This window comes from Poeciliopsis prolifica, unplaced genomic scaffold, assembly GCF_027474105.1.
Source record: "Poeciliopsis prolifica strain line A6 unplaced genomic scaffold, Auburn_PproV2 SCAFFOLD069, whole genome shotgun sequence".
NCBI lineage: Eukaryota > Metazoa > Chordata > Actinopteri > Cyprinodontiformes > Poeciliidae > Poeciliopsis > Poeciliopsis prolifica.
In genome coordinates, this window is record NW_026562444.1 from 1,372,592 (window position 1) to 1,397,354 (window position 24,763).

Here is a 24,763-nt window from a genome sequence, read left to right on the forward strand (position 1 = left end):
AACCAGATTAATGTTAGTGAACCAGTTTAATGTTAGTAAACCAGTTTAATGTTAGTGAACCAGTTTAATGTCAGTAAACCAGATTAATGTTAGTAAACCAGTTTAATGTTAGTGAACCAGATTAATGTCAGTAAACCAGTTTTGTTAGTAAACCAGTTTAATGTTAGTGAACCAGTTTAATGTCAGTAAACCAGTTTAATGTCAGTAAACAAGATTAATGTTAGTAAACCAGTTTAATGTTAGTGAACCAGTTTAATGTCAGTAAACCAGTTTAATGTCAGTGAACCAGATTAATGTCAGTAAACCAGTTTAATGTTAGTAAACCAGTTTAATGTTAGTAAACCAGTTTAATGTTAGTAAACCAGATTAATGTTAGTAAACCAGATTAATGTTAGTGAACCAGTTTAATGTTAGTAAACCAGATTAATGTTAGTGAACCAGTTTAATGTTAGTAAACCAGTTTAATGTTAGTGAACCAGTTTAATGTCAGTAAACCAGTTTAATGTCAGTAAACCAGATTAATGTTAGTAAACCAGTTTAATGTTAGTGAACCAGATTAATGTCAGTAAACCAGTTTAATGTTAGTGAACCAGTTTAATGTCAGTAAACCAGTTTAATGTCAGTAAACCAGATTAATGTTAGTAAACCAGTTTAATGTTAGTGAACCAGTTTAATGTCAGTAAACCAGTTTAATGTCAGTGAACCAGATTAATGTCAGTAAACCAGTTTAATGTTAGTAAACCAGTTTAATGTTAGTGAACCAGTTTAATGTTAGTAAACCAGATTAATGTTAGTAAACCAGATTAATGTTAGTGAACCAGTTTAATGTTAGTAAACCAGATTAATGTTAGTGAACCAGTTTAATGTTAGTAAACCAGTTTAATGTTAGTGAACCAGTTTAATGTCAGTAAACCAGTTTAATGTCAGTAAACCAGATTAATGTTAGTAAACCAGTTTAATGTTAGTGAACCAGTTTAATGTCAGTAAACCAGTTTAATGTTAGTGAACCAGTTTAATGTTAGTAAACCAGATTAATGTCAGTAAACCACTTTAATGTCAGTAAACCAGATTAATGTCAGTAAACCAGTTTAATGTCAGTAAACCAGTTTAATGTTAGTAAACCAGTTTAATGTCAGTAAACCAGTTTAATGTTAGTAAACCAGTTTAATGTCAGTAAACCAGTTTAATGTTAGTGAACCAGTTTAATGTTAGTGAACCAGTTTAATGTTAGTGAACCAGTTTAATGTTAGTAACCAGATTAATGTTAGTGAACCAGTTTAATGTTAGTAAACCAGTTTAATGTTAGTGAACCAGTTTAATGTCAGTAAACCAGTTTAATGTCAGTAAACCAGTTTAATGTTAGTAAACCAGTTTAATGTCAGTAAACCAGTTTAATGTTAGTGAACCAGTTTAATGTTAGTAAACCAGTTTAATGTTAGTAAACCAGTTTAATGTTAGTGAACCAGTTTAATGTTAGTAAACCAGATTAATGTTAGTAAACCAGTTTAATGTTAGTAAACCAGTTTAATGTCAGTAAACCAGTTTAATGTTAGTAAACCAGTTTAATGTCAGTAAACCAGTTTAATGTTAGTAAACCAGTTTAATGTTAGTGAACCAGTTTAATGTCAGTAAACCAGTTTAATGTCAGTAAACCAGATTAATGTTAGTAAACCAGTTTAATGTTAGTGAACCAGTTTAATGTCAGTAAACCAGTTTAATGTCAGTGAACCAGATTAATGTCAGTAAACCAGTTTAATGTTAGTAAACCAGTTTAATGTTAGTGAACCAGTTTAATGTTAGTAAACCAGATTAATGTTAGTAAACCAGATTAATGTTAGTGAACCAGTTTAATGTTAGTAAACCAGATTAATGTTAGTGAACCAGTTTAATGTTAGTAAACCAGTTTAATGTTAGTGAACCAGTTTAATGTCAGTAAACCAGTTTAATGTCAGTAAACCAGATTAATGTTAGTAAACCAGTTTAATGTTAGTGAACCAGATTAATGTCAGTAAACCAGTTTAATGTTAGTGAACCAGTTTAATGTCAGTAAACCAGTTTAATGTCAGTAAACCAGATTAATGTTAGTAAACCAGTTTAATGTTAGTGAACCAGTTTAATGTCAGTAAACCAGTTTAATGTCAGTGAACCAGATTAATGTCAGTAAACCAGTTTAATGTTAGTAAACCAGTTTAATGTTAGTGAACCAGTTTAATGTTAGTAAACCAGATTAATGTTAGTAAACCAGATTAATGTTAGTGAACCAGTTTAATGTTAGTAAACCAGATTAATGTTAGTGAACCAGTTTAATGTTAGTAAACCAGTTTAATGTTAGTGAACCAGTTTAATGTCAGTAAACCAGATTAATGTTAGTAAACCAGTTTAATGTTAGTGAACCAGATTAATGTCAGTAAAACCAGTTTAATGTTAGTGAACCATTTAATGTTAGTAAACCAGATTAATGTCAGTAAACCACTTTAATGTCAGTAAACCAGATTAATGTCAGTAAACCAGTTTTAATGTCAGTAAACCAGTTTAATGTCAGTGAACCAGATTAATGTCAGTAAACCAGTTTAATGTTAGTAAACCAGTTTAATGTCAGTAAACCAGTTTAAAGCTGGTTTGCTATCTGAACCCGTTGACCTGATTCCCTCTGAGGTTTTGAGATAAATCTCAAGGTTCTGCAGCTTCTAGTCTCAATAAGACGATGAGAGTCTGAAGCTGTTTCCAGAAACTCTTCATGGTGATTCCTGACCTTTGATATTTTCCTGCATGCTTGAACAGAACGGGGCGTTTGGGGGCGTTTGGGGATCCTTCAGGTCATTCTCACTTTTAGCTTTTAGATAACCGTCAGAAACTGTGAGCTGCAGCCGGAAGGTTTGCTGTAATTGTCTGTCGTCTGGTTCAGGACTGGGTGACGGCCACAGACATCAGAGTGACCCTGAACAGACTCAACACGTTCGGAGACGAAGTCTTCAACGACCCCAAGGTCCTCAAGTCCTACTACTACGCCATCTCTGACTTCGCCGTGGGAGGAAGGTAAACACGCAGTTAAACATTATCTGATGGTTTCCTGCAGGCTTCGCCAGCTTCAGACAAAAGAGGTGAACGGAGCAGCAGGTCAGGCGGATTTATGGGTCCCGATCCGGCCCTGTGTGGTCCGCTGCCCTCCCTCCGCGGTTACATGGGTCTCCGTTTCCCGCCCGGCTGGAGGGAAAGCGGTTTGGGCAGCCAGAGTGTTGAACACAGAGGCTCTGCAGCCGTAATCTGTTAGAAATGTGGAGCACATTTCCATGACACATCCAGCATTCCTGACATTCCTGGCTGGCAGAGCCGGATTACAGGGAAACGGTGACGGGGCGGCCAGGGCCCCCAGAGGCACGAGGCGTGGCCTCTGAGCGGACTTTACCTCCGGGCGGGCCGGGCCGGGCCGGGCAGGTCGGCTTTATGCTGCTGGTTGAACTTTAACCAGATCCATGAACTCATCCTGCTGTCCTGACCTGCTGCCTCCATCCAAACAAAAACACACATGATTAATGAAAACCAGTTCAGTTTAACACCAATATTCACTGGATGATGTGCAAAATTACCACTACAGATCTAAAGCCACTTTAGATCTGTTTGGATCTCCATTTGGTACAAATCGCTGATCATTAGTTTATGACTCGAGAAACACAAATGACATAAATGCACATTTAATGACAAATTTTAACGGATTCAAAAAATAACTGTAAATTTAATCTAATAAACGAGTTAAATCTCAAAGTTTACCTGCTAGCTTCAGCTAAGCTAACAGTCTGTAGCTTAGCTGCTAAATGTTTATGGCGCCTAAGTTAAAATTGTGTCTAATTTCTAACATTTTAATGATACTTTAATAGTCAGAGGTTGAGTAGAGCTAACTGCTAGCAAAGCTAGCAGAGCTACTAGCTTCATGCTAACGGCTGCAAAGAAAAGTCACAACAAAAAAACAAGAAATTTATTGAAAAATAGGAGGGAGGATGGATGAACAGATGAATGGATGAATAGATGAATGGATGAATAGATGAATGGATGAATAGATGAATGGATGAGGGGGTTTTCCACTCCTGATTTCTGCGTGGTGTTTTCTGTGATCTATATATTCTAGATTATATATTCTAGATTATATATTCCAGATTGTTTTCATTATTCCTCTGTTTTTCCTCTGAGCGTCTCGGCAGCAAAACGTTTCCCTGGAAGACAGAAACTGATCAGTTCGGTTTATGGGCTGTGAAGTTTTGTCTGCTGTCAGATTTCCACGGCTCTGTGCCAGGAAACAGCTGAGACAATAAGGTGGAGGCTGAACAAGCGCCGTCCTGCTGGAGCCGTTCCCCCACCTGAGGAGGGCGAAGCAAACCTTCAATCACCGAGCGGAAGCGGCTCGTCCCTGATGACACATTTCACACCAACAGGCTCATTCAGACGCACGTCTGATGATGAAAAGCTGCTTCTTTGTCAGGTGATGTGCTGAGTGGTGTCGTCCAGGTGTAACAGGTGTGTGTGTGTGTGTGTGTGTGTGTGTGTGTGTGTGTGTGTGTGTGTCAGGTGTAAGTGTAACGGCACGCCAGCGAGTGTGTGAAGGACGGCGGCGGCCGGCTGGTCTGCGACTGCAAGCACAACACGGAGGGCGCGGACTGCAGCGTGTGCAAAGCTTTCTTCAACGACCGGCCGTGGATGAGGGCGACGGCCGACAGCGCCAACGAGTGTCTGCGTGAGTCACCGGTTACCGCCCGGAACCGGCCCAGAGCGGACAGCTGCGCTGGGCTCGGGCCGGCTCTCTGGGGGATTGTGGGAGTTGTAGTTTAATGCAGAGCCATGACTAAGCGGTGCTCAGTCTCCCACACTGAGGAAACATGAGAGTCAGGGAAAGTTTTCCAAAGGCCGGATATCATTATGTTGACTGACTAAAACCCAGAAATCATAAAGAAAATATGGAAGGAAAACAGAAGAGAGACGAGGTTTTTGAAACACCAAACTCAGAGCAGAATGCAGAATGCAGTGGTTCAGGAACAACCTGGCTTTAATGTGAAGCCCTGATGAGTTTCCCAGTGAGGAGGAAGACATGAGGAAGAGACTGGAGACTTAACAAACCTGCACCCTGCCCAGGGATGTAAAAGCTCTCTGTGTCTTCACTTCACCAGAGTCAGAAATGACCAGTGGCGCTTACTGGTGTCATTTCTGCTCCAGTTCTGACCAGCATTATGTCGCTGACCGATGCCTTTCTGCATATTCAGGAGCCCTGCTGCAGTTTCTGCCTCACTTTTTAACCGATGCTGGTTAAAGCGTTTAGTGCTGGTTAAAGTGTTTAGTTCTGGTTAAAGTGTTTAGTGCTGGTTAAAGCGTTTAGTTCTGGTTGAACTGTTACTAACAGTTCTGATTAAAGTGTTTAGTTCTTGTTAAACTGTTAGTTCTGGTTAAACTGTTAGTTCTGGTTAAACTGTTAGTTCTGGTTAAAGTGTTTTGTTCTGGTTAAACTGTTAGTTCTAGTTAAAGTGTTTTGTTCTGGTTAAACTGTTAGTTCTGGTTAAAGTATTTAGTTCTGGTTAAACTGTTAGTTCTGGTTAAAGTATTTAGTTCTGGTTAAAGTATTTTGTTCTGGTTAAACTGTTAGTTCTGGTTAAACTGTTAGTTCTGGTTAAACTGTTAGTGCTGGTTAAACTGTTAGTTCTGGTTAAAGTATTTAGTTCTGGTTGAACTGTTAGTTCTGGTTAAAGTATTTAGTTCTGGTTAAACTGTTAGTTCTGGTTAAACTGTTAGTTCTGGTTAAAGTGTTTAGTTCTTGTTAAACTGTTAGTTCTGGTTAAACTGTTAGTTCTGGTTAAACTGTTAGTTCTGATTAAAGTGTTTAGTTCTGGTTAAACTGTTAGTTCTGGTTAAACTGTTAGTTCTGGTTAAAGTGTTTAGTTCTTGTTAAACTGTTAGTTCTGGTTAAACTGTTAGTTCTGGTTAAACTGTTAGTTCTGGTTAAAGTGTTTTGTTCTGGTTAAACTGTTAGTTCTAGTTAAAGTGTTTTGTTCTGGTTAAACTGTTAGTTCTGGTTAAACTGTTAGTTCTGGTTAAAGTGTTTCTTTCTGTTAACTGTTAGTTCTGGTTAAACTGTTAGTTCTGGTTAAACTGTTAGTTCTGGTTAAAGCGTTTAGTTCTGGTTGAACTGTTAGTTCTGGTTAAAGTGTTTAGTTCTGGTTAAACTGTTAGTTCTGGTTAAAGTGTTTAGTTCTGTTAAACTGTTAGTTCTGGTTAAACTGTTAGTTCTGGTTAAACTGTTAGTTCTGGTTAAAGTGTTTTGTTCTGGTTAAACTGTTAGTTCTGGTTAAACTGTTAGTTCTGGTTAAAGTGTTTAGTTCTGGTTAAACTGTTAGTTCTGGTTAAACTGTTAGTTCTGGTTAAACTGTTAGTTCTGGTTAAAGCGTTTAGTTCTGGTTGAACTGTTACTAACAGTTCTGATTAAAGTGTTTAGTTCTGGTTAAACTGTTAGTTCTGGTTAAAGTGTTTTGTTCTGGTTAAACTGTTAGTTCTAGTTAAAGTGTTTTGTTCTGGTTAAACTGTTAGTTCTGGTTAAAGTGTTTTGTTCTGGTTAAACTGTTAGTTCTAGTTAAAGTGTTTTGTTCTGGTTAAACTGTTAGTTCTGGTTAAACTGTTAGTTCTGGTTAAACTGTTAGTTCTGGTTAAAGTATTTAGTTCTGGTTAAACTGTTAGTTCTGGTTAAAGAGTTTAGTTCTGGTTAAAGCGTTTAGTTCTGGTTAAAGTGTTTAGTTCTGGTTAAACTGTTAGTTCTGGTTAAAGTATTTAGTTCTGGTTAAACTGTTAGTTCTGGTTAAACTGTTAGTGCTGGTTGAACTGTTAGTTCTGGTTAAAGTGTTTAGTTCTGGTTGAACTGTTAGTTCTGGTTAAAGTATTTAGTTCTGGTTAAACTGTTAGTTCTGGTTAAACTGTTAGTTCTGGTTAAAGTATTTAGTTCTGGTTAAACTGTTAGTTCTGGTTAAAGAGTTTAGTTCTGGTTAAAGCGTTTAGTTCTGGTTAAAGTGTTAGTTCTGGTTAAACTGTTAGTTCTGGTTAAAGTATTTAGTTCTGGTTAAACTGTTAGTTCTGGTTAAACTGTTAGTTCTGGTTAAACTGTTAGTTCTGGTTAAAGTATTTAGTTCTGGTTAAACTGTTAGTTCTGGTTAAAGTGTTTTGTTCTGGTTAAACTGTTAGTTCTGGTTAAAGTGTTAGTTCTGGTTAAGCTGTTAGTTCTGGTTAAAGTGTTAGTTCTGGTTAAGCTGTTAGTTCTGGTTAAAGTATTTTGTTCTGGTTAAACTGTTAGTGCTGGTTAAACTGTTAGTTCTGGTTAAAGTATTTAGTTCTGGTTGAACTGTTAGTTCTGGTTAAAGCGTTTAGTTCTGGTTAAACTGTTAGTTCTGGTTAAACTGTTAGTTCTGGTTAAAGTGTTTTGTTCTGGTTAAACTGTTAGTTCTGGTTAAAGTATTTAGTTCTGGTTAAACTGTTAGTTCTGGTTAAACTGTTAGTTCTGGTTAAAGTGTTTAGTTCTGGTTAAACTGTTAGTTCTGGTTAAAGTATTTAGTTCTGGTTGAACTGTTAGTTCTGGTTAAAGTATTTAGTTCTGGTTAAACTGTTAGTTCTGGTTAAACTGTTAGTTCTGGTTAAACTGTTAGTTCTGGTTAAAGAGTTTAGTTCTGGTTAAAGCGTTTAGTTCTGGTTAAAGTGTTTAGTTCTGGTTAAACTGTTAGTTCTGGTTAAAGTATTTAGTTCTGGTTAAACTGTTAGTTCTGGTTAAACTGTTAGTGCTGGTTGAACTGTTAGTTCTGGTTAAAGTGTTTTGTTCTGGTTAAACTGTTAGTTCTGGTTAAACTGTTAGTTCTGGTTAAAGTATTTAGTTCTGGTTAAACTGTTAGTTCTGGTTAAAGTGTTTAGTTCTGGTTAAACTGTTAGTTCTGGTTAAACTGTTAGTTCTGGTTAAAGTGTTTTGTTCTGGTTAAACTGTTAGTTCTGGTTAAAGTGTTTAGTTCTGGTTAAGCTGTTAGTTCTGGTTAAAGTGTTAGTTCTGGTTAAGCTGTTAGTTCTGGTTAAAGTATTTAGTTCTGGTTGAACTGTTAGTTCTGGTTAAAGCGTTTAGTTCTGGTTAAACTGTTAGTTCTGGTTAAAGTGTTAGTTCTTGTTAAGCTGTTAGTTCTGGTTAAAGTATTTTGTTCTGGTTAAAGTATTTAGTTCTGGTTAAACTGTTAGTGCTGGTTAAACTGTTAGTTCTGGTTAAAGTATTTAGTTCTGGTTAAACTGTTAGTTCTGGTTAAACTGTTAGTGCTGGTTAAACTGTTAGTTCTGGTTAAAGTATTTAGTTCTGGTTAAACTGTTAGTTCTGGTTAAACTGTTAGTTCTGGTTAAAGTGTTTTGTTCTGGTTAAACTGTTAGTTCTGGTTAAAGTATTTAGTTCTGGTTGAACTGTTAGTTCTGGTTAAAGTGTTAGTTCTGGTTAAGCTGTTAGTTCTGGTTAAAGTGTTAGTTCTGGTTAAGCTGTTAGTTCTGGTTAAAGTATTTAGTTCTGGTTAAACTGTTAGTTCTGGTTAAAGTGTTAGTTCTGGTTAAGCTGTTAGTTCTGGTTAAACTGTTAGTTCTGGTTAAAGTATTTAGTTCTGGTTAAACTGTTAGTTCTGGTTAAACTGTTAGTTCTGGTTAAAGTATTAGTTCTGGTTAAGCTGTTAGTTCTGGTTAAACTGTTAGTTCTGGTTAAACTGTTAGTTCTGGTTAAGTATTTAGTTCTGGTTAAACTGTTAGTGCTGGTTAAAGTATTTAGTTCTGGTTAAAGTGTTTAGTTCTGGTTAAAGTATTTAGTTCTGGTTGAACTGTTAGTTCTGGTTAAAGTGTTAGTTCTGGTTAAAGTATTTTGTTCTGGTTAAACTGTTAGTTCTGGTTAAAGTATTTAGTTCTGGTTGAACTGTTAGTTCTGGTTAAAGTGTTTAGTTCTGGTTGAACTGTTAGTTCTGGTTAAAGTGTTAGTTCTGGTTAAAGTATTTTGTTCTGGTTAAACTGTTAGTTCTGGTTAAAGTGTTAGTTCTGGTTAAAGTATTTGTTCTGGTTAAACTGTAGTTCTGGTTAAAGTATTTAGTTCTGGTTGAACTGTTAGTTTTCTGGTTAAAGTATTTAGTTCTGGTTGAACTGTTATTTTAAAGTGTTAGTTCTGGTTAAAGTATTTTGTTCTGGTTAAACTGTTAGTTCTGGTTAAAGTGTTTAGTGCTTATATTGAGTTTTCAGGGATTGTTGCTGTTTCCTGTTTCAGCCTGCGACTGCAACAGGAAGAGCTCAGACTGTTACTTCGATGCCGAGCTGTACCGGGCCACGGGTCACGGAGGTCACTGCAGAAACTGCGCCGACAACACCGACGGGCCCAACTGTGAGCGTTGCCTCGACAACTACCACAGAGACCAGAGCGGCAACCGCTGCCTGCCCTGCAACTGCAACTCCATCGGTGAGTCCCGGCAGCAACAGAAACAGCAACTTCATCCTTTCATCCTGGCCGTGAAACGTGGATTATGGACGCATGAATCTGCCACGCCCGGCTCACATCTGACAGGTCAACCGGTTCATTTCTGCGCTGATCCAAAGTCTGAGAAACAGAAACTGTTTTATCAACTCTGACCTATAAACTCAGTCAAAACGGCTCAGACAGAAAATAAGCTGATAAATATAAAACCAAAGGTAAAACGTCATAAACTGGATTTCAAAACCTTGAACTGAACAGCAGTGGTTTTCTGCCCCCTGCTGGTCATTTTACTGCTGTTTCTGCATGTTTCCTATTTATCTGGATATTCTCAGTTTTTAAATCTGTGTTCTGATTAAAATGTTCCTTGTTGATTATAAGGTGATGTTCTGCTCCTTTCTGGCATATTTTACATCTTTACTTTTTGCTTTTTCATGGGTTTTTTATGGAAAAGTTTTTGTGGATTTATTTGGTGTTTGCATCATTTTTAGCTCTGTGCATGTTTTCCAGGAGAATGTCTCTGTCTGTCTGTCTCCTTCTGGTGGAATTAGGTTTTCCTGCTCTATTCCAGCTTAATTCATTGATGCTAACTATGTTTGGGAGGTTAAAGGTTACCGAGCTGACGGCCGACGTTTGTTTGCAGGTTCTGAGTCTCCTCAGTGCAACAACAGAGCGTGTGCGCCTGCAAACCCGGAGTAACCGGGGAGAAGTGCGACCGCTGTCCCAGGGTTCCAGCCTGACCGAGGCCGGCTGCAGGTACGCCGCCGCGCCGCCACCGAATAACATCACCTGGACACACAGCGTTAAACTGGAATGGATCCAGTGATCCCAGTCCACTGCATTAAACTGGAATGGATCCAGTGATCCCAGTCCACTGCATTAAACTGGATCATGACAGGCTGGGAATCTGCAACGTTAGTTTCTGAAAGCCAGGAATGAACCGACCTCTCAGGACCTGTGTCCTCTGAGCCCATCTGCTGGCCACATCGTTGAGTTTGGGGTCGTTTTGTCTCCCAGTGCTTTGTGGGTTAATTTAACCCTGTGCTTGTCTGCCAGGCCTTGCACCTGCTCGCCGTCAGGCAGCACCCAGGAGTGTGACGTCAACACGGGTCAGTGCCGCTGTAAAGACAACGTGGAGGGCTTCAGCTGCGACAGGTGAGGCCCCCACCCAGGTTCTGTCCCTCGTTGAGACAGCCTTCACACCGACCCGTCTGTCCCTCCAGATGTAAACCAGGTTACTTCAACTTGGACCCCAACAACCCTCAGGGCTGCACGGCTTGTTTCTGCTTCCAGCACTCGTCTGTGTGCGACAGCGCCGAGGGCTACAGCGTCCACACCATCAGCTCCACCTTCGACAGAGGTGAACTCCGCCTGCAGCCCGAACTCTGGGCACGCTTGCCCTCTAGTGTCGGCTCCTGACTTCCTGTTCCTGTTTACAGGTACAGAGGAGTGGAGCGGCCAGACGCGGGACGGATCCACCGTCTCAGTCCAGTGGTCCCCCAGTGGACAGGAAGTGTCCCTGGTGTCTGAAGACTACCAGCCCTTGTACCTGGTGGCCCCAGGTACCGAACCGGACCCGCCCGGACCCTCCGGTTCCCTCAGAGACTCACTGCTGCTGTTTTCTGCTCCACAGAGAAGTTCTTGAGGAATCAGATGCTGAGCTACGGACAAAACCTGAGCATGACCTTCCGGGTGGAGCGGCGGGATGCGCGCCTGTCGGCCGAGGATCTGATCCTGGAGGGGTCCGGCATGAGGCTGGCCGTCCCGCTCATCGCTCAGGGCAACGCCTACCCCAACGAGAACATGCAGACCTTTGTGTTCAGGTGAGATGAGGCGACTTGTCCAGAGAAGGTTCCTCAGCTCTCTGTCAGTCCTGAATAATGAAACCGTTCTGGTTCTGGTTCTGGTTCTGGTTCAGGCTCCACGAGCAGCCGGGCTACCCCTGGAGACCTTCTGTCAGCGACTCAGACTTCCAGAAACTTCTCCACAACCTGACGGCCATCAAGATCCGGGAACCTACAGCGAGCGGAGTAGGAACCTTCATCACCTTCATCACTTTCACTACCATCATCATCTTCATCATCTTCATCATCTGCACTACCTTCACCACCTTCACTACCTTCATCATCTTCATCACCTTCACCACCTTCATCATCTTCATCATCTTCATCACCTCCACCACCTTCATCACCTTCATCACCTCCACCACCTTCATCACCTTCATCACCTTCACCACCTTCACTACCTTCATCACCTTCATCATCTTCATCATCTTCATCACCTCCACCACCTTCATCACCTTCATCACCTCCACCACCTTCATCACCTTCATCACCTTCAATACCTTCACTACCTTCACCACCTTCACTACCTTCACTACCTTCACCACCTTCATCATCTTCACCACCTTCATCACCTTCATCACCTTCACCACCTTCACCACCTTCATCATCTTCATCACCTCCACCACCTTCATCACCTTCATCACCTTCACCACCTTCACTACCTTCATCACCTTCACTACCTTCACCACCTTCATCACCTTTATCACCTTCATCACCTTCAATACCTTCACTACCTTCACCACCTTCACTACCTTCACTACCTTCACCACCTTCATCATCTTCACCACCTTCATCACCTTCACCACCTTCATCACCTTCACCACCTTCATCACCTTCACTACCTTCACCACCTTCACCACCTTCATCACCTCCACCACCTTCATCACCTTCATCACCTCCACCACCTTTATCACCTTCATCACCTTCATCACCTTCACCACCTTCATCACCTTCATCACCTTCACCACCTTCATCATCTTCATCATCTTCATCACCTCCACCACCTTCATCACCTTCATCACCTCCACCACCTTCATCACCTTCATCACCTTCACCACCTTCACTACCTTCATCACCTTCACTACCTTCATCACCTTCACTACCTTCACTACCTTCATCACCTTCACCACCTTCATCACCTTTATCACCTTCATCACCTTCAATACCTTCACTACCTTCACCACCTTCACTACCTTCACTACCTTCACCACCTTCATCATCTTCACCACCTTCATCACCTTCACCACCTTCATCACCTTCACCACCTTCATCACCTTCACTACCTTCACCACCTTCACCACCTTCATCACCTCCACCACCTTCATCACCTTCATCACCTCCACCACCTTCATCACCTTCATCACCTCCACCACCTTCATCACCTTCATCACCTTCACCACCTTCATCACCTTCACCACCTTCACTACCTTCATCACCTTCACTACCTTCATCACCTTCACTACCTTCATCACCTCCACCACCTTCATCACCTCCACCACCTTCATCACCTTCACCACCTTCATCACCTCCACCACCTTCATCAACTTCATCACCTCCACCACCTTCATCACCTTCATCACCTTCACCACCTTCATCACCTTCATCACCTCCACCACCTTCATCACCTTCATCACCTCCACCACCTTCATCACCTTCATCACCTCCACCACCTTCATCACCTTCACTACCTTCATCACCTTCATCACCTCCACCACCTTCATCACCTTCATCACCTTCACCACCTTCATCACCTTCACCACCTTCATCATATTCATCATCTTCATCACCTCCACCACCTTCATCACCTTCATCACCTTCTTCACCTTCACCACCTTCATCACCTTCATCATCTTCATCACCTCCACCACCTTCATCACCTTCTTCACCTTCACCACCTTCACCACCTTCATCATCTTCATCATCTTCATCACCTCCACCACCTTCATCACCTTCATCACCTTCACCACCTTCACCACCTTCACCACCTTCATCATCTTCATCACCTCCACCACCTTCATCACCTTCACCACCTTCATCACCTTCATCACCTCCACCACCTTCACCACCTTCATCATCTTCATCACCTCCACCACCTTCATCACCTTCACCACCTTCATCATCTTCATCACCTCCACCACCTTCATCATCTTCATCACCTTCACCACCTTCACTACCTTCATCACCTTCATCACCTCCACCACCTTCATCACCTTCATCACCTTCACCACCTTCATCAACTTCACCACCTTCATCATCTTCATCATCTTCATCACCTCCACCACCTTCATCACCTTCACCACCTTCATCACCTTCATCACCTCCACCACCTTCACCACCTTCATCATCTTCATCATCTTCATCACCTCCACCACCTTCATCACCTTCATCATCTTCATCACCTTCACCACCTTCACTACCTTCATCACCTTCATCACCTCCACCACCTTCATCACCTTCTTCACCTTCATCACCTTCACCACCTTCATCACCTTCACCACCTTCACCATCTTCATCATCTTCATCACCTCCACCACCTTCATCACCTTCACCACCTTCATCACCTTCATCATCTTCATCACCTTCACCACCTTCACCACCTTCACCACCTTCATCATCTTCATCACCCCCACCACCTTCATCACCTTCATCACCTTCACCACCTTCATCACCTTCATCATCTTCATCACCTTCACCACCTTCATCACCTTCTTCACCTCCACCACCTTCATCACCTTCATCACCTTCATCACCTCCACCACCTTCATCACCTTCATCACCTTCACCACCTTCTTCACCTTCATCATCTTCATCACCTTCATCACCTTCATCATCTTCATCACCCCCACCACCTTCATCACCTTCACCACCTTCATCACCTTCACCACCTTCACCACCTTCATCATCTTCATCACCTTCACCACCTTCATCACCTTCTTCACCTTCACCACCTTCATCACCTCCACCACCTTCATCACCTTCACCACCTTCACCACCTTCATCATCTTCATCACCTTCACCACCTTCATCACCTTCATCACCTTCACCACCTTCATCACCTTCATCACCTCCACCACCTTCATCACCTTCTTCACCTTCATCACCTTCACCTTCACCACCTTCTTCACCTTCATCATCTTCATCACCTTCATCATCTTCATCATCTTCATCATCTTCACTACCTTCACCACCTTCACTACCTTCATCACCTTCATCATCTTCATCACCTTCATCATCTTCATCATCTTCACTACCTTCACCACCTTCACTACCTTCATCACCTTCATCACCTTCACCACCTTCATCACCTTCTTCACCTTCACCACCTTCATCACCTTCACCCCTTCATCACCTTCATCACCTTCACCACCTTCATCACCTTCATCACCTCCACCACCTTCATCACCTTCACCACCTTCATCACCTTCTTCACCTTCACCACCTTCTTCACCTTCATCATCTTCATCACCTTCATCACCTTCATCATCTTCATCACCTTCATCATCTTCATCATCTTCACTACCTTCACCACCTTCACTACCTTCATCACCTTCATCACCTTCACCACCTTCATCATCTTCATCATCTTCACTACCTTCACCACCTTCACTACCTTCATCACCTTCATCATCTTCATCACCTTCATCATCTTCATCATCTTCACTACCTTCACCACCTTCACTACCTTCATCACCTTCATCACCTTCACCACCTTCATCACCTTCATCACCTTCACCACCTTCATCATCTTCATCATCTTCACTACCTTCACCACCTTCACTACCTTCACTACCTTCATCACCTTCATCAACTTCATCACCTTCTTCACCTTCATCACCTTCACCACCTTCATCACCTTCTTCACCTTCTTCACCTTCACCACCTCATCATCTTCACTACCTTCACCACCTTCATCACCTTCTTCACCTTCATCATCTTCATCATCTTCACTACCTTCACCACCTTCACTACCTTCATCACCTTCATCACCTTCATCACCTTCACCACCTTCATCACCTTCACCACCTTCATCACCTTCACCACCTTCATCACCTTCACTACCTTCATCACCTTCACCACCTTCATCACCTTCATCACCTTCTTCACCTTCATCACCTTCACCACCTTCATCACCTTCATCACCTTCTTCACCTTCATCACCTTCATCATCTTCACTACCTTCACCACCTCCACCACCTTCATCACCTTCACCACCTTCACCACCTTCATCACCTTCACCACCTTCATCACCTCCACCACCTTCATCATCTTCACCACCTTCACCACCTTTACCACCTTCATCACCTTCATCACCTTTATCACCTTCACCACCTTCATCACCTTCACCACCTTCATCACCTTCATCACCTTTATCACCTTCTTCACCTTCATCACCTTCACCACCTTCATCACCTTCATCACCTTCATCATCTTCACCACCTTCATCACCTTCACTACCTTCACTACCTTCATCACCTTCATCACCTTCACCACCTTCATCACCTTCATCACCTTCACTACCTTCACTACCTTCATCACCTTCACTACCTTCACTACCTTCATCACCTTCACCACCTTTATCACCTTCACCACCTTCATCACCTTCACTACCTTCATCACCTTCACTACCTTCACTACCTTCATCACCTTCACCACCTTTATCACCTTCACCACCTTCATCACCTTCACTACCTTCATCACCTTCACTACCTTCACTACCTTCATCACCTTCACCACCTTTATCACCTTCACCACCTTCATCACCTTCACTACCTTCACTACCTTCATCACCTTCATCACCTTCTTCACCTTCACTACCTTCATCACCTTCATCACCTTCTTCACCTTCATCACCTCCACCACCTTCATCACCTTCATCACCTTCATCATCTTCACCACCTTCATCACCTTCATCACCTTCACTACCTTCACTACCTTCATCACCTTCATCACCTTCACCACCTTCATCACCTTCACTACCTTCATCACCTTCATCACCTTTATCACCTTCACCACCTTCATCACCTTCACTACATTCACCACCTTCATCACCTTCATCACCTTCACTACCTTCACTACCTTCATCACCTTCACCACCTTCATCACCTTCACCACCTTCATCACCTTCTTCACCTTCACTACCTTCATCACCTTCACCACCTTCATCACCTTCATCACCTTCTTCACCTTCATCACCTTCATCACCTTCATCACCTTCACCACCTTCATCACCTTCATCACCTTCTTCACCTTCATCACCTTCTTCACCTTCACCACCTTCATCACCTTCATCACCTTCATCATCTTCACTACCTTCACCACCTCCACCACCTTCATCACCTTCACAACCTTCACCACCTTCATCACCTTCACCACCTTCATCACCTCCACCACCTTCATCATCTTCATCATCTTCATCACCTTCACCACCTTGATTACCTTCATCACCTTCACCATCTTCATCACCTCCACCACCTTCATCATCTTCATCACCTTCACCACCTTCATCATCTTCATCACCTTCATCACCTTCATCATCTTCATCATCTTGACTACCTTCACTACCTTCATCACCTTCACCACCTTCATCACCTTCATCATCTTCATCACCTTCATCATCTTCATCACCTTCATCATCTTCACCACCTTCACTACCTTCATCACCTTCATCACCTTCATCACCTTCACTACCTTCACCACCTTCATCACCTTCACCACCTTCATCACCTTCACCACCTTCATCACCTTCACCACCTTCACTACCTTCACCACCTTCACTACCTTCACCACCTTCATCACCTTCACCACCTTCATCATCTTCATCACCTTCACTACCTTCACCACCTTCATCACCTTCACTACCTTCATCACCTTCATCACCTTCACTACCTTCATCACCTTCACCACCTTCATCACCTTCACCACCTTCATCACCTTCATCACCTTCACCACCTTCATCACCTTCATCACCTTCACCACTTTCATCACCTTCACCACCTTCATCACCTTCACCACCTTCACTACCTTCATCACCTTCACTACCTTCATCACCTTCACTACCTTCACCACCTTCACCACCTTCACTACCTTCATCACCTTCACTACCTTCATCACCTTCACTACCTTCATCACCTTCATCATCTTCATCACCTCCACCACCTTCACTACCTTCATCACCTTCACCACCTTCACTACCTTCACCACCTTCATCACCTTCATCATCTTCACCACCTTCATCACCTTCACCACCTTCATCACCTTCACTACCTTCATCACCTTCACCACCTTCATCACCTTCACCACTTTCATCACCTTCACTACCTTCACCACCTTTATCACCTTCATCACCTTCAATACCTTCACCACCTTCACTACCTTCACCACCTTCACCACCTTCATCACCTTCACTACCTTCATCACCTTCACTACCTTCACCACCTTCACCACCTTCACTACCTTCATCACCTTCACTACCTTCACTACCTTCATCACCTTCATCACCTTCACCACCTTCATCACCTTCACTACCTTCATCACCTTCACTACCTTCATCACCTTCACTACCTTCATCACCTTCACTACCTTCATCACCTTCCTTCCTCCAGAGTCGTTCTGCCTTTAACCTTCGTCTGTGTCTGCAGGTGCTGGTTACCTGGACAATGTCTCCTTGGTCACGGCGAGGAGGGCCCCCGGGGTGCCGGCCCGCTGGGTGGAGCAGTGCACGTGTCCGCCGGGTTACCAGGGTCAGCACTGTGAGCAATGCACCCTGGGATATCGCCGGCCCAGCTGGAGCTCGGACCCTTCAGCTCCTGTGAAGTCTGCAACTGCCATGGACACAGCGACGCCTGCCACCCTGATACTGGTAAGACTGGGAACACTGGGATGATTGACTGCAGTGCTGCCTCCCACTCTGACACTGGGAACACTGGGAACTCTGGGAGTGGACGGTTTGATGGTCACAGTGATTTTGTTTGGTCTTTTTCAGGTTTTAGACAGAACCTTGGATTGGTTCCTACTGATTTCTCGAGGTTCTAACTGGATCTAACTGGTGTTCTGCTTTGCTTCTCTCACCATTTTTCCAGTGGCTTTAGTGTCACACTGGGTTGTTACTGGTAGTGAACTGGTGAATCCATCCCTTGTTTCTTCTGCCTCTTGTCCAGGAGCCTGTGACTGTCAGGACAACACTGCCGGGTTGAGCTGCGAGCGCTGCCAGGACGGGTTTTTACGGCGACGCCACTCAGGGCTCGGCGGGCTGCCAGCCGTGTCCCTGCCCCAGTGGAGCCACCTGCGCCGTCGTCCCCAAAACCAGAGAAGTGGTTTGTACCAACTGTCCTGCTGGAACCACAGGTACCACAGACCGGACACCAATCCACCTCCTGGTTCTTCCAGCAGAGGATCCCCTAAAAATATATAAACTGAAACATTTGTTAAGATCAGTCAAAGTAGACATCAACATTATGTGAACATGCCTCACCTGTGTGCAGGTAAGCGATGTGAGCTCTGCGACGACGGGTTCTTTGGGGACCCTCTGGGTCAGAACGGGCCGGCCCGACCCTGCCGCTCCTGCCAGTGCAGCAATAACATCGACCCCAATGCCGTCGGCAACTGCAACCGCGAGACAGGAGAATGCCTCAAGTGCATCTACAACACCGACGGCTTCTTCTGCGACCGCTGCAAGGCGGCTTCTTCGGAGACCCGCACGCCTCCAACCCTGCTGAGAAGTGTGCAGGTAAGCCTCTCGTTCGCATCCATCTGTGGACGACCAGCAACACGTTTTCATCCACAGCCACTGACTGACACATAGACTGACGCTGCGCTCATGTTTTACTGCTGATGTAGCGTCAGATGAGCTGCAGCCTCGGTTTTCAGATAACCAGTTTGGGAGTCGGTGAGCTTTTCATTGAGCTCTTAGTGTTTCCTGTCGGTGTTTGTCGTCAGCCTGCTCCTGTTCTCCGCTGGGCACAGTGGATCAGCAGACCAGCTGTTCTCCGTCACCGCAGTGTCAGTGTCTCCCTAATGTGGATCAACGCGACTGCAGCGCCTGCCAGCTGGGATTCTTCAACCTGCAGAGCGGCAATGGCTGCGAGGAGTGAGTTCCCTCCACATTTCAGACCTTTAGTTTATTCATCCTTCACTGACCAGCCGTTACAGAAAGTCCTTTCATTTCTTAGATTGTGTTCAAACAGATCAGGGTTGGAAGTTAGAATCCAGGGTTACGGTAACGGTGGGTTGATCTGATGACTTCCTCTGTCCATACCTGTCCACAGATGTAACTGCAACCCGATCGGCTCCACCAGTGGCGACTGTGACATTGACTCAGGACAATGCGAGTGCCAACCTGGCGTCGCCGGCCAGCACTGCGACCGCTGTGAGGTCAACTTTTTCGGCTTCAGCTCATCTGGATGCAAACGTGAGGAGAAAACCAAACAAGTTACTTTCACTTGTAACTTACTTACTTTAGAGTTCTGTAGTATAAATACGAAGCAAAAACCCTGAGATCCAAGAGATCCAAGGACCAAATAAATAATTGTCATAGATTTAGTTATTCTAGAGCTACAAATCAGAAATGAAATGTGAATAAACTCTTGTCTTTCTGTTTCCTGCTCAGCGTGTGACTGTGACCCTGAAGGTTCTCTGTCCGGTCAGTGTAAGGAAGATGGCCGGTGCGAGTGTCGACCCGGTTTCGTCGGAGCGCGATGCGACATGTGTGAGGAGAATTATTTCTACAACCGGTCAGTGCCAGGCTGCCAGCAGTGTCCGTCCTGCTACGGTCTGGTCCGAGACAAGGTGAGCAGTCGTTGGTCGGAGCTGCGCTGCTTCACATGACCTTTCAAACTGAAATGGTTTCTAACATGGTGTCCAGGTGAACCAGCAGAGACAGAAGCTACAAGAACTCCAGATGCTGATAGATAATCTGGGCTCCGGCCAGGATACAGTCAGTGATAAGGCCTTTGAGGACAGATTGAAGAGGCAGAAAAGGTCATCATGGAGCTGCTGGAAGAGGCTCAGAATAGCAAAGGTAAAGCTGCTCTGCAGACTGAAACATGTAGAACAATGTGAGGCCAGAAGATGGTGTTATTAAACCAACGGTCATCACGGTTTGCTAACCTGACCGGGTCCTTGCAGACGCAGACCGAGGTCTGCTGGACCGTCTGAACACCCTGAACATCACCCTGACCACCCAGTGGAACCGACTGCAGAGCATCCGCAACACGGTGGACGACCAGCGCTCAGGCTGACCGCGCGCGTGACAGAGTCCGAGATGCCGAGAGCCTGATAGATCGAGCTCGGCAGGAACTGGCCAAGGCCAAGGACGCCGTCAGCAAAGTGGTAAATAACATCAATATCGTCCTGATATCCAAAGGATCGATCAGTGGCAGGTAACTGAGCCGACGTTATTCACAGGACATCAAACCTACCGATGGCACTGGAGAACCCAACAACATGACGCTGCTGGCGGAGGAGGCGCGCCTCGCCGACAAGTAAGACTGATTCACCGCCTGTCGCTCCGACCGGCGAAAGACTCACCAAGAACTCATCAGATGAACTGAATCCATCCATGAAATGTTGTTCTACAGGCACAAGATGGACGCCGATCAGATTGAAAAGATCGCTAAAGATGCCAACGACACGTCAACCAAAGCATACAACCTGCTGCTGAAGACCATCGACGGCGAGAGCAAGATGGCCGACGAGATTGACAAGCTCAACAAGATGTAGGTCACATGTCAGTTTGTCTGGATGAAAACGGTTTTAAAGGAGACGGGCCGCGTCCTGCTGGCAGTGTTTCAGCTTTTCGCTCATTTGATTTGGTACTTTTGAATCTGTTTTGTCTCTAGTTGCTTCATCTTTGCTTGTAAAAGGTTTTCCATTTGTTGCAGTTTGCTGTCGTTGTGTGTAAAGTCTGTTTGAAGTTTTTGGACTTTGAGGCAATGAGTTCCCAACAAATTTGAAGTTCTTGAGTTTCTGACTCCTCCTCCCGTTCAGGTACAACGAGGCGAAGGAGCGGGCCAAGGATCTGGAGAAACAGGCCCACAAGGTGCAGGCGGAGGCAGAGGACGCTGGGAACAAAGCTCTGAAGCTGTTCGCCAACCTGACCAGCCTCCCGCCGTTTGACACCAAGACTTTAGAGGTGAATGTTAGCAAGGTGAAAAAGACATGCGTTGCTCGCAGAGTCAAAACTTATTAATGATGCGCCTGTTTCCAGGATGATGCCAAAAGATTAAGAGGCGTCCGATCTGGACAACCTGATTGACAAGACAGAACGGGAGTACAACGAGCTGCGAGACGACCTGAAGCCCAAAGAGCTGGAGGTCCGAAGCTGCTGGAGAAGGGAAGAGTGAGCAGCAGGTGGGTTCAGGTTCTGACCCGCGTCTCCTGCAGCTGAGCCACTTAACACCAGACACTAAACCTCCTTCTGTCCCAGACTGCAGATCAGCTGTTGGCCCGAGCCGATGCCGCTAAAGCTCTGGCCGAGGAGGCGGCGAAGAAAGGCAGTCAACTTTCAAAGAAGCAGAGAGCATCCTGGAGGACCTGCGAGGTACGGAACCGCCCAAGATCCAAACCGGCAGTTCCCCTCAGACTGCTCTTCAGCAAACATGGAGATGAGAGATGACAATGCAGGAAGCATCACACAGGCTGCAGCACTGCTTCATGCAAACTGTTGCAATCTTCCTGTTACTGGACAAAACCATCACTACTTTTCATGAGAACTTTTGGGGATTCTCGGCTTTTTGTTTTCTCTATCTGAGCATTAAAAAAACTTTCATCAATGCAGAACTCTTACTACAAGTTTCTCTAAGAGAAAATTGAGATTAAAAGTTGCTTTAATTTTCCTTTTATTGTAAATGTTTTCCTTCTGAATAATTTTAATCTGATGGTTATTTCCAAACTTCTTCCAGACTTTGACCGGAGGGTCAACGATAACAAGACAGCAGCAGAGGAAGCCATGAAGAAGATCCCCATCATCAATGCCACCATCATGGCCGCCAACGAAGACGCGGCAGGCGAAGGAGGCGCTTGGTAATGCTGCTGGTGATGCTGGGGAGGCCAAGAGGAAGGCTGAAGAGGCTGAGAAGATCGCAGGCAACGTTCAGAAGGTAAGGAGGCGCCCCCTGCTGGTTGACAGTGAACTGATCCGCTCACTGTCTCCTCCATGGTGTCCTGGCAGGGCTCAGCTAAGACTAAAGAAGACGCAGAGAAGGCGCTGCAGGACACAAACAGCTGGACAAAGACGTTGATGACATGATGGATCAGCTGAGCGCCGCGGAGGAGGAGCTGAAGAAGAAGAAGGCCGAGGCCGACAGCGACATGATGATGGCTTCCATGGTACGAACTAATCCTCCGACCTATGAAGTGTTGAACTGTTGCTGATAGTCGGTGCGACTGGTTTGTCCTGCAGCGTCAGAAACCGCCAAACAGGCTGAGGACAACGCTCGCAAGGCCAAGAGTACGGTGAAGACGGTCCTGAAGATCATCACAGACCTAATGGATCAGCTGGGTAGGTCCACAACTCGTCTCTCGGCGGCAACATTGGCTGCGACTCTCTGACTCACTGTCACATGTTCCTGCAGGAAACATTGATAAAGTGGATCTTAGCAAACTGAACCAGATTGAAGAGTCTCTGAAGCGTGCCAAGGACAAGATGTCCGGCAGCGAGCTGGACAAGAAGCTGAGGGAGCTGAACGATGTGGCGAGCTCACAGAAGCAGATGATCGACGACTACGACCGGCAGATCCGAGAGATCCGCAGCGATCAACAACCTGAACGACATCAAGGCAACGTTACCCGAAGGCTGCTTCAACACGCCGTCGCTGGAACAGCCTTAACCCCCGCATCGTCCAGCCGCCCCGTTTCCTCCCACGCTCACATCTAACACTCCGACAAGCGTGCCGACTTTACCAAAACTGTTCTTTCTTTGCCAACATTTCAGCCGCGCCCAGTAGAGGCAGTTGCTGGTGACGGCGGTGTCGTTACAGGGAACTCCGCGGTGCAGAGACGCTGGACAGCGAGGTGGACGAACCTCAGAGACAACCAGAACCATAAACCCAACGCGACTGCAGCCCACTGGCGCCTCGCCATATTTCTGTCTTCAACATTTCAGAACACGTGAAGGAATTCTCAGATCCTCTGCCTGAAGCTACGCTCTCGATACGGACAGCAGGGAAAATATTTCAAGTCCTCTCCTCTGCAGTATTCACACCTCCAGCAGGTGGCGGTGTTTTATAAAGTCACATAAACGCTGCAAGGGAAGCTGCCAAAGTCCCAGACAGATAAAAGCAGATCCAAACTCTTCCTCATTTACAGTCGTCCACATTTCAGCCTTGATAGAAGCTGTGAAAAGTTTTCCATCACAGACAGAAACAAACGTCCACAGGATTAAGAGCTTCCAAGCAGCTTCAATGGTTCAGGCCCCAAATCTGTTCATTGACCACAGAAGATAAAAGTTAATGTTTGTTTCCTTACAGAAACATTTTAAAGTTTGGCTCCAGATAAAGAGCAAAGCCTGGAGTTAAAGTTCTGCTCTGATTCATTTCATCCACCAGACCTTTTAGCCAAAGTCCTCAGCAGCAGCTTTTCTGAAGGTCTGACTGAGTTTCTCATTTAAGTGTCGTAACATTTTACTGACTCCAACAGCCGATTGAAATAAATAGATTAATATTTAAATATGACTTTTATTTCTCACAATAATTAGCAACATTGGCATTAGCTTGGAGAGGTCAGTAGTTTTCATGTTACAAACAATTCGATATGTTGGTGAACTCTTAAGTTTTGACGATTCTCAGGTTAAGTTTAAATTGAAGTCATTTCTTCGGTGCTGTCGGAGGACGAGGCGATTAGCGTCACTTTGTAGCCTAGTTTTTCCACAATAAATCCAAATGAACATGCTAACCTCCTATCTATAGCAAAGAGACATCTTTGCTTTTTAACAGCTTGCTGGTTAGCTTTGTTAGCCTTAGCATGCTATCTTAGGAAACCTGTGTTGGTTCAGGTTGAAGAGCAAGAGCCTGTTTGGTTCTTGTATCCATTAGCATCATGGATGCAGCCATGATGCTAATGCAGCTAGCTTCCTGCTAGCTTCCTGTTAGCTGCTAGCTTCCTGTTAGCTTCCTGCTAGCTGCTAGCTTCCTGCTAGCTTCCTGCTAGCTGCTAGCATGTTCCAGGAAGAGAAGAAGCTGAATCAGCAGTTCTGTCTGTGGTGGAAACCTACAGGAGAATGAACTGAAGCTTCCTGGTTCCCCCGGATAAAATCCCATTCTGACCCCTGCATGACCTTAATGACCCCTTCTGACTTTGGCAGCTTCTTTCCCACAATGCAACACCTCACCTTTGTCTCCACATCCAAACACTATGCAACTTTGTACATTCTGCGTAGCGAGAGTTTTATCTGATACACTGGTGCTAATAATTATTACAAATGTTTTATTTTTGAGTG

The 24,763-nt window shown here is 44.5% G+C and overlaps 1 protein-coding gene and 1 pseudogene across 1 annotated transcript; one reads left to right on the plus strand and one right to left on the minus strand.

Moving 5' to 3' along the window:
• The window catches only part of LOC129351764 (laminin subunit gamma-1-like), a 48,720-nt pseudogene extending 25,528 nt beyond the window's left edge, over window positions 1–23,192 (plus strand).
• LOC129351703 (uncharacterized) lies at window positions 14,049–17,950 on the minus strand. Its single transcript, XM_055020636.1, has 4 exons — window positions 16,426–17,950; window positions 15,742–16,182; window positions 15,176–15,390; window positions 14,049–14,072 (listed from the first exon to the last, which is right to left on the minus strand). Exons 1-3 carry the CDS (start codon window positions 17,914–17,916, stop codon window positions 15,205–15,207), a joined length of 2,118 nt encoding a protein of 705 aa, XP_054876611.1. The 5' UTR covers window positions 17,917–17,950; the 3' UTR covers window positions 14,049–14,072; window positions 15,176–15,204.
• Window positions 23,193–24,763: the final 1,571 nt, after the last annotated feature.

What these genes read in the sequence shown, in the direction of transcription:
- LOC129351703 (XM_055020636.1), bottom strand. Translation starts at nt 17,916, where the DNA reads ATGAAGGTAGTGAAGGTGATGAAGGTAGTGAAGGTGATGAAGGTAGTG. An exon ending in AGGTGGTGAAGGTGATGAAG is followed by an intron (nt 16,183 to 16,425) that starts GTGGTGAAGGTG and finishes AAGGTGGTGGAG; the next exon opens with GTGATGAAGGTGAAGAAGGT. An exon ending in AGATGATGAAGGTGATGAAG is followed by an intron (nt 15,391 to 15,741) that starts GTGATGAAGGTG and finishes AAGGTGATGAAG; the next exon opens with GTAGTGAAGGTGATGAAGGT.